Source organism: Salminus brasiliensis, chromosome 6 (genome assembly GCF_030463535.1).
Source record: "Salminus brasiliensis chromosome 6, fSalBra1.hap2, whole genome shotgun sequence".
NCBI lineage: Eukaryota > Metazoa > Chordata > Actinopteri > Characiformes > Bryconidae > Salminus > Salminus brasiliensis.
Window position 1 is genome coordinate 43529360 of NC_132883.1, and position 9920 is coordinate 43539279.

The 9920-nt window shown below is 46.5% G+C and overlaps 1 protein-coding gene across 1 annotated transcript in view; it reads left to right on the forward strand.

Moving 5' to 3' along the window:
- The window catches only part of ep400 (E1A binding protein p400), a 37768-nt gene extending 35190 nt beyond the window's left edge, over window positions 1–2578 (forward strand). Inside the window, 6 exon segments of the mRNA XM_072682506.1 lie at window positions 1058–1195; window positions 1305–1377; window positions 1805–2022; window positions 2024–2059; window positions 2061–2147; window positions 2149–2578. Of these exon segments, the coding sequence (XP_072538607.1) occupies window positions 1058–1195; window positions 1305–1377; window positions 1805–2022; window positions 2024–2059; window positions 2061–2147; window positions 2149–2181 (585 nt within the window). The 3' untranslated portion in view covers window positions 2182–2578.
- The last annotated feature ends 7342 nt before the right edge of the window (window positions 2579–9920 follow it).

Here is a 9920-nt window from a genome sequence, read left to right on the forward strand (position 1 = left end):
TATCCAGAGCGACTTACAAGGTTACTCGTATTACAGAGGTGGGTCAGTGTAGTGTTAGGAGTCTTGCCAAGGACTCTTATTGGTGTAGCGCAGCACAGTCACCCAGCCACCCAGCCCGGGAATCGAACCCCAGTCTCCCACATGGTGTGGTAGCTCAGTGGTGGGTAGTGGTGTTATCTGTTGCGCCACACCAACCACCACACCTGAAGAAACATCTTTAATCATCATTTATAAAATAAATTATTTTATCCCCCAAATTTATTACTGCTCTAAATGTGTAATATTAGAATCAGCTGCAGATGATCAGAACATGGTTAGAGAGGATTATTCTGGAGGAGTCTAAGGGTCTTATTTAAACCTCAGATGTTTAGTCTGGTCTGCTCTTGATGGTTGAAGTGAGTGGTGAAGAAGATCACCATCATGGCCAGATCCAAAGAGCTCTCTGAGGCCTTCAAAAAGAAGGTTACAGAAGGATACAGGGGAGTCTGCAGATGGGAGGGTTTAAAAAGATCTCTGAACAGTTAGAAATTAGCCACTGTTCCACCGTCCACTAAATCATTTACATGTGGAACAACTGACCAACATGGCCAGGTCAGACCGGCCTATTAAGCTCAAGAGCAGAGCACAAGATGAGTAGAGAAGTCCCCAGCAATCCCAAAATGTCATCATTCGCTCCACAGTCACCATCAGAAAGAGACCAGGCAGGTTTGATTGTCATGGAGGAGCTAAAGGGGGGTGTTTAACATGTCCATGCAGGAGCTCTCTGTCTCTCGAGCTGAAGGAAATGAGTTTTCTTTATTGTTTAAAGGTAGTGCTGAGATCATCACCTCACACTCTCTCTCTCTCTTCTCTCTCTCTCTCTCTCTCTCTCTCTCTCTCTCTCTCTCTCTCTCTCTCTCTCTCTCCTCTCTCTCTCTCTCTCTCTCTCTCTCTCCTCTCTCTCTCTCTCTCTCTCTCTCTCTCTCTCTCCTCTCTCTCCTCTCTCTCTCTCTCTCTCTCTCTCTCTCTCTCTCTCCTCTCTCTCCTCTCTCTCTCTCTCTCCCTGGCCACTCAGCAGGCCGCTCAGTCAGCAGGTCAGGCCCAGCAGAAGGTGACCTATACCACCACTCCGCTGCAGCCGGCCATTAAGACTCAGTTCTATGCCACCTCCATTGCAGCCCAGCCCCAGAAAACTGCCACTGCACAGCAAATACAGGTACACACACAGCATAACACACCAGTGAAGCATTCAGCATGTACAGGCATTCAGATCAGTAGCTTCCTTTAGTTCCTGACCCTGTAGTGATGCTCTCCTCTATTTGTAGGTTACTAAACCTCTTCAAATTGTGCAGCAGCAGATAGTGTCCTCACCCCAGCAGGTAAGAGTGAACATGTCCAGTCCCTTTTCTTTGTCTATATATATATATATATATATATATAATATAGCGGTTCAGGCTGAAACTCTCTATATATTCTCTTTTACACTGTGTCCAAATATTTGTGGACATCCCTTCTAATGAATGCATTAAGCAACCTGACAGATGTACAAATGCCCACACATACAGCTTGTTTAGTCCCTGTAAAAAACTTTGCCAATAAGACTCTCTGGAGCAGATAAACATGAACCTATTGGCACCATGCCTGCCTAATGGGTTGCGTGGGCTAGAGGGGTGTAAAGTCCTCAAATCCTCACAGTAATGCTCCTCTATAATCTAGTAGAAAGCCCAAAAAAAAAGAAACTCATTTAAATCCTCACAACAAATAAGCAGATGTCCCAATACTTTTGTCCACATAACTAATTTATAAAACCTTGTTGTGTGTGTAGATCAAGTGCAGCCTCAGACGGTGGCACTGACCCAGGCGGCCGCAGCAGCAGCCGGAGCGTCACTTCAGGCCCAGGTCCAGGTGATCCCAGCAGCCTCCGCCTCTGCTGCGCAGGTTGTCCAGCAGAAGCTCCTCCAGCAGCAGCAGGTCCTCACAGCAGCCGCTATGTCCGCCACCACATCCCCTCAAATTCAGAGCCCTGCCCCTCACAGCCCGGCCCCAACAGCAGCAGCAGAGCGTCGCAGCGGCCCCTGCCAGGCGAGGTGGCAGCACCACAGCAGCCTGGAACACCCCAGCCACAGCAGGGGAAAGGAAACGCTCGTGCTGGAGCAGCCATGCGCTCCAAAAACCCCTGCTAAGCCCAGCGGAGGCAGCTAAACACACACACACCCACGCAGTTGCGCCCACAAGGAGGCGCAGTGTCTGTCGTATTGAAAATCTCTACGCCATTTAAAAGAGCTGCTCTTTAGAGTGTTTCAACATTTATGAGCAACAACACCACACAGGTGCATGGAGAACACACTGTATGTGGATTGAACTTTCGTTAAGCCCCACTGACTCTCAAGGTGTGTGTGTGTGTGTGTGTGTGTGTGTGTGTGTGTGTGTGTGCTTTCAGTGGCCATTATGCCATTGGTAGGGGTCGCAATGGTAGGGAACGCAATCTCTGACCCAAGCCAGTCTCGTCTTACCCATTTGTGTCTCTCTTCACTCTTATCCTCTCTCTCTCTCTCTCTCTCTCTCTCTCTCTCTCTCTCTCTCTCTCTCTCTCTCTCTCCTCTCTCTCTCTCTCTCTCTCTCTCAATATAAGACGACTGATAACTGATCAGGGCTCGTCATGATGCGTCTCTAAGCTATGGACTTTCCTCATTGCCACAGAGAGAGCCTGCGAGGTGACGTGGAGACTGGTCAGTAGTGTGTCAGCATTGGAGGCAGTTTTGCTTGACTTTGAGAGCACACGCACACACACTCTCTCTCTCACACACTCGAAATCATTCAGTGTGACAGTTCTATTTTTCTGGACTCTGTTATCATGCTGTAAAATGCTTGCTTTTTTTCTACTGCACCTTTATTGTTTATACAGCTGTGAATGTTATCGCACTCTGACGCCCTTGGAGAATATGATGGATAAAAAAAAAAAAACATAAAAAAAAAACAGCCTAGGAAAATCGGCTGTCGGATCCTCTGCAGGGGCGTTTGGCAGGACAGTGCAGTTTCCAGGTAAATGTGTTGCTAAATGTGGTGTTTCTGGTATTCTGGCCTTTTTCTTTGTGTGTGTATGTATTTGTCCCTCGTGTCAGTGAGTATCCATCCGAATCGTGAAATTTTCTGTAATTATGGCCACACAAGTGTGAGAGCATCCCAAGCTGCCATGCATAAAACCTTGTATCTTAAAAAATGAGGAACCAGTCACCTGCCTGAAAACGTCATTCCAAGTCATTTTGGTGCATTTCTATTGGTCCGTTCATCCTGAGGGGGGGAGATTTTCACACAATGGAAAGAATAGCAGATTCACATTAATGGCAAAATGGAGATGCAAGGTTTTTGCTTGACAGCGACGATGTGAACCACAGAGGTTTGTAGATGCAGGTAAAACCACAGTGATTACACTCCCCCACACACCCCTACTCCCCCAAATCCCCACAGACAGCAGCATGAGGACGTGTTTAAGCACTACTGAGACTCAAGCTGGTGGAGAAAAGGCGAAGCCGACTTTGTTGAAAGTCAGACGTGTGTAGAAGTGCGAGTCACTGGAGGATTGTGGATGTTTTTAGTGAGTGATGGTGATGTTAAGTGTTGTGTGTGTGTGTGTGTGTGTGTGTGTGTTAAATCTGAGATCGTTGCTATAACAGAGTCAGATGGCAGTACTGGCTAGAACTTTAGACTCTGAGCAGTCACTGTGGGTTTCATCATAAACCACTTCCTGCTGGTGGTCTAAATCCATCTCCTCTGGATTGTTCTGAGCTGTGGGTCCGTTCCTATTGGTCTCTCTTACCTGGACATTTACAGGCTTAAAGGCTCTGCTCGGTCTTCTGCCCAAGAATCGTCAGTGGAGCGGGGGTCTCTGTTAGCAGTGATTCGTACAGAAGAAGGCTTCATCTGTGTTCAGCGATCCTAATTCTGAGTTTGTTTTTTAATATTCACTCTGTGTATCAGCAGCTACACTGTAAACTGATGTATCTATAATGTCGGGGAGTTCTTCATATGTCCTTTTTTTTTTTTTTTTTTTTTTTTTTGTTATTTTTAATTGATGTTCCTGAACAAATATGTAAATAACAGAAGGGAAGATGACATTTGTAATTGTAAAGTAGTCGTGTTTTCATTGGACCTTTTTCAGCTTAACTCTATAAAGTGTTCTGTTTTTATACAAACAACCCGGATGTTTGCTGTTTCTTCTCCGAACAGATTTTCCCTCGCTAATGTTTGACTTGGAGGTGCTGAGACGACTCCGTTCGGCTATTTAAAACCAAGCCTTGGGGTTACGCTGGACGCCGGCCGCTTGGCCTGGATCTGTAGTACTGGTAGAGAGGTTAGACGTGCTTGCTGACCACAGCAGATGTGCTGGGACTCTGAAAATGTTCTGGCCAGCAGGGATTGCAACACGGTCCCGGAAACAGAATTGGGCTTGACCTGCCTCTATTTCACTCCCATACACGTTAGGATGTGGAGCCAAGTGAAGGATTTATATATATATATATATATATAAAGTGACAACCACCTTGTATCTCCAAATTGCCAGCTTTCCAGACATGGAATAAAAAACAATTTTCAAGTCGTAAAAAAATCTTCCACGTCATTTTAGAGGATTTCTATTGGTCTATTTGCTTATTTTAATTATTAAATATTTTAATGCACAATTACAGTTGATTTAATTTAACATATTAGCAAAAACTAAGGACATTTATAAAGGTTATGCCACAATTTAAGGTTTATTTTAATTTAAATTAGACACACAGATGTGCTGTCGTCATGGGGAACAGCTGTGACCACAGTCAAATGGCTGGACGAAGATGTTCATACCGTGTCCGTGATCAGACTCGTCCACATTAGACAGATACGCTTCACTTTGACCCAAATTACACCTGCTCACGTCCTGTGACTGGTATTTACACTGTGTCCTGATCAGATTTTAGCCACGTGTTTACACTTGGTGGTCAATTGCGTGTCCTGTTTGTCAGACCAAAATCCGATCACTGTGGGGGACGCATGGCAATTATTAGTGGTGCTCTGTTTGTACTGGGAGGGATTTTAAATGTGCCTCTGATCTCCTCCTGAAGTGATTTGGAGATTGGATTTTGTGTCTGAGTCTTGTGTCTGAGTGTGTTTACACATTTTACTGAGGTTTTGGCCCAATCCAGATATAATCCTGATACTCAAGACGCATGAAATGACCAGGTGTGATCAGGGTCTTTGATTTATGAATGTGATCTGTCCAATCAAATCCGATCTGAGCAACAACAACAAAAAAAATGGCCTATAGCGTCTCTACCCTTCCAATCCTTTACAGCACCTCCGTGTGCAGACCTCAGACTTCTGGGAGTCTGAAGCTTGCAGGAGAACCTCGACCTCAGGAAAAATTAAACTGGTCGTACACTTCTGTTCCTCCACAGTGCCTTTCTGCTCAGCCCGGCTCTCTGTCTGTCTGATCTTCAGGGTTTTTGAATCCACTCGTCCTCCTCTGCTTGTGCCTCTGAATCCCAGCTGCTGCTGGAAGAGGACGGGAATGTCGGGAATAATGAGTGCAGCTGAGAAGATGAGCCAAAAAACACCCACGCCCCCCTCTGCCCACCGGTTTAAAATTAGTCCCCCACTTTATTCTTGTCTTGTCTATAGGGGGCACCACAGTCTTGGATTTTTCAGAGAGACACAGGCCTCTCTGAAGTGGTCTGCAGGGGCCGCGGCTTCTCCACACTCTGTTCTCCGGAGGCAGCAGCAGCCAGGCAGCACGTTTGCTGCTCCTCTGAGGTTTCAGCCTCAGACTTGGGCTGTGAAGTCTCGAGTGATGGGGTGGTCGGTCACTCTGCACTGAGAGGACTGGTCTGGTCTGTGGATGGGGAATACGAGTGTGTACACATTTGGTGCTGGAGTGTGAGGTTTCTCCCAGCGTGAGCGTGAACAGAGAGTCTGTTATGGAGCCTATAAGTCTACTGGAGCAGTTTGGTAAAGCCCTACTACTACTCTACTGTCCTCCTGAAATGAAGGAGCTTCATGGCATGCGTTGAGCGCCTCAGGAGATGAACTCATGGTTTCATGTAGAACGATGCTTGAAGTTTTAATCAAAGATCAGCTTGGGCCATGAGAGAGGTGTGAGGCAGGGAAGCTCCCAGCCCCAGTTGTTTGTGTAGATGTGTTTATTAGCAGTGACGCAGCCACCCTGGTGTGGCTGTATCACAGAGAGAAGGCCTGTCGGATCCTGTTCGTTTTCTCCTCTCCGGCTCGAGACCTTTGAACAGTACACACACTTCCTCAGACAGGGAGAGACTGTGTCAACCCTGAGCAATGTGCACATCTGTGCCATTAGCAATGGGTACGACTTGAAGTAGCTGAATGCATTCATTAGAAGGGGTGTCTACAAACATTTGGACACCCGGTCTCTATATCTGTGTGTGTGTGTGTGTGTGTGTGTAAAACGCTGGACGTTGTATTGACCCTTTTAAGCGCCGAGCCTCATTAAGATGCTATTACTTTAAGGCTGGTGGGGGATGACCGTGTAGTGCGTGCAGCGCCTGCCACTTCACTGCCTGGACCCCTGACAGACCCACTTTAGTGCAACGTCTAATTAGCCTTTCAGGGGCCTTGCATCTCAGCACTTTGTTGTCATGGAAACCTTTAAAAGGCTATACATTAGGCTATGAGCGGCACATGCTGTTTTTTTTGATGCTGTGAGCATCAGGAGGTTGCTGAGGTTTTCAAATCGGCCGGCCGTGGAGCTTCGCTGGTCAGCTGGCAGGGGCCTGTAGTATGTGTAAAGAGTCCCTTATTTATGCACAGAAATAACGACGCCCGTTTATAACCACGCACCCACTTCCCTTTTCCCCACATTTCTGTACTGCTCACACTGTCCAAATATTTGTGGACACCCCTTCTAATGAATGCATTCAGCTACTTTAAGCTGCACCTACTGCTGCTGACACTGCTGTGCACATGCAGATCAACATAATGACCCTATGGGCACCATGCTGCCTAATGCCAGGCGTGGGCTAGAGTAGGGGGTATAAAGCCCCCTGGCATTGAGGAGCTGTGGAGCAGTGGAAGTATTGTGCTCTCTGGAATGATGGATGGTGAAGCTCCATCCAGTACTTTTGGGAGAGGTAGAGTGAGGTCAGGTGGGGTGGGGTGGTGGTGGTGATTGCACTGAACGTCCACTGTGCAGTCTGATCAAATACCCACCGAATGTGGGCCACATACCGAGAAGGTTCATCATGCCTCCTGCTGGAGATTCCCCGGCCGGCCGGGTTCAGTACCAACCCAAGTCGAATTTGTCTGATCCAGATAATCGAGCGTTTCAGGAGTTCTTTATGACGGGATCATGTGCGGTATGTTGCCATTGCAGCTCAAATATGTGATACTGAGCTCAGCCATAACATTACAACCACCTGCCTGCATATAATATTGTGTAGGCCCGCTTGTGTTGGTAAACATCTCTGACCTGTCGAGGCATGGACCCCACAAGACCTCTGCAGCTGTCCTGTGGCACCCAGACTAACTAACTAAGACTTAAGTTGTGAGGTGGGCGGGGCCTACATGGGCATCCATGAGCCTTCACCAGTTGTCGTCCTTTGGGGCACATTTGGTAGGTACTGACCTCTGCATACCAAGAACACCCCTCAAGACCTGCCTGATTTGGTGATGTTCTGATGTTCTGACCCAGTCGTCTAGCCTTCATAGACTGGTTCTTGACTTGATATATGATCATATAGCTATCCACCTCCTGCAGATGTCGATAATCAGTGCTTTTTCATTGGTACTAATGTTTTGGCTAATCTGTGTAAATATATGTCCAACATATGGGGTGTATATATTATGCATGTATACGATTACATATATATTCCACATATAGAACTTATGTATTACAGCAGGATTTGACACCCACCCATGACCCACCTCACAAGACCTTCCTGATGATTGGTCTTGTCCAAGCATCTCTGATTCCGACACCCTCCGCCACCCTCAGGAAGGGACTAATATGTAGAACCCACCTCATGACCGCTTCCACTGGAGCCAGATAATCAGTTACGCACCTAACTCCATGTTAGTGGTTTTAATGTTATGGCAGATATGGTGTTTCTGCATTTTTTCAGCATTATTGCATTATTAGGTTGCGGTACAGGGGGAAGAGGCCTGGTGAACGCAGGGGCCCACATTCCCATTCCAGCTTCATACAAGCAAAATGTCCAAATGTTTGTGGACACCCCTTCTAATGATGTATTCAGCGTTACTAGGCTGCACCCGTAGTGTACACAGACGTGCAAATGTGCACAAACACACACACGCAGCTTGTGTAGTCCCTGTAGAGAAGTACTGCCAATAGAATAGGACCCTCTGGAGCAGATAAATAAACATGACCCTATTGGCACCATGCTGCCTAATGCCAGGTGTGGGCTAGAGGGGTATATAAAGCCCCCAGCAGCATTGAGCTGTGAAGCAGTGGAAGAAGAACTGGGTCCTCTGGAATGAGGGTTGGTGCCCAGGCAGTTGGAGAATTTCTACTTTGTGGACCTGAATTTTCCATCTAGGCCGCAGAGCTGCCCGGGTGGTTGGAGCAAAATCCTGGGCCGGATTTTTACTTTCTGGGTTTCAGCGATACCTAGAAAAGTAGTTACACAATATCAGTGCTGGGAACTCATGGATTCACTCTCACAGAAGGCTTTTGTTGCTTCATTGTTTGCTTCTGTCACTTAAACCACAGTTTAACCCCCGGGCAGAAGGCCGCGTACAATCTACAGAGTCAGAAACAGCAGCCCACACACACAACAGAGGGCAGCGGGGAGTGCATCAGCCGGCAGGCTCCAGCTCCGGAGCTCTTTCCCGTCTCCTGTTCTTCTATAAAGACCAGATGAGCCCACATCACAGAGCCTGCTGCTCTTTATCTGCTGTCTCCTCGCCGCTCTCGGCGGAGCTCGGCCTCGCTCTGTGTGTAAACAGGCTTCAGATATTTACAGCCTGAACCTGAGCGGATAAAAGACCGGAGAATTTCAGAACGCATCTCGGCCCACTCTCTGCTCACAGTTTCCACTTTATTGACTTCAGCGTCTAATCCAGTATGAATCTGCAGTGTGTGTAGTGTTTACAGTCTGACAGTAATGACTGTAGAGTCTAATCCAGTATGAATCTGCAGTGTGTGTAGTGTTTACAGTCTGACAGTAATGACTGTAGAGTCTAATCCAGTATGAATCTGAATCTAATCCAGTATGAATCTGCAGTGTGTATAGTGTTTACAGTCTGACAGTAATGACTGTAGAGTCTAATCCAGTATGAATCTGAATCTAATCCAGTATGAATCTGCAGTGTGTGTAGTGTTTACAGTCTGACAGTAATGACTGTAGAGTCTAATCCAGTATGAATCTGCAGTGTGTGTAGTGTTTACAGTCTGACAGTAATGACTGTAGAGTCTAATCCAGTATGAATCTGCAGTGTGTGTAGTGTTTACAGTCTGACAGTAATGACTGTAGAGTCTAATCCAGTATGAATCTGCAGTGTGTGTAGTGTTTACAGTCTGACAGTAATGACTGTAGAGTCTAATCCAGTATGAATCTGAATCTAATCCAGTATGAATCTGCAGTGTGTATAGTGTTTACAGTCTGACAGTAATGACTGTAGAGTCTAATCCAGTATGAATCTGCAGTGTGTAGTTTTTACAGTCTGACAGTAATGACTGTAGAGTCTAATCCAGTATGAATCTGCAGTGTTTACAATCTGTAGTGTTTACAGTCAGACAGTAATGACTATAGAGTCTAATCCAGTATGAATCTGAGTCTAATCCAGTATTATAGAGCTCGCTCTCTTCTCGCTCCTTCATCTTTTGGCTCTTCTCCTCTAAAGCCGTTGCCGTTGGCTCTCGTTGGCTGAGTCTCGGCGCTGGAAGCTATTTGCGGCTCTTATTATTTATTTACTCTGAA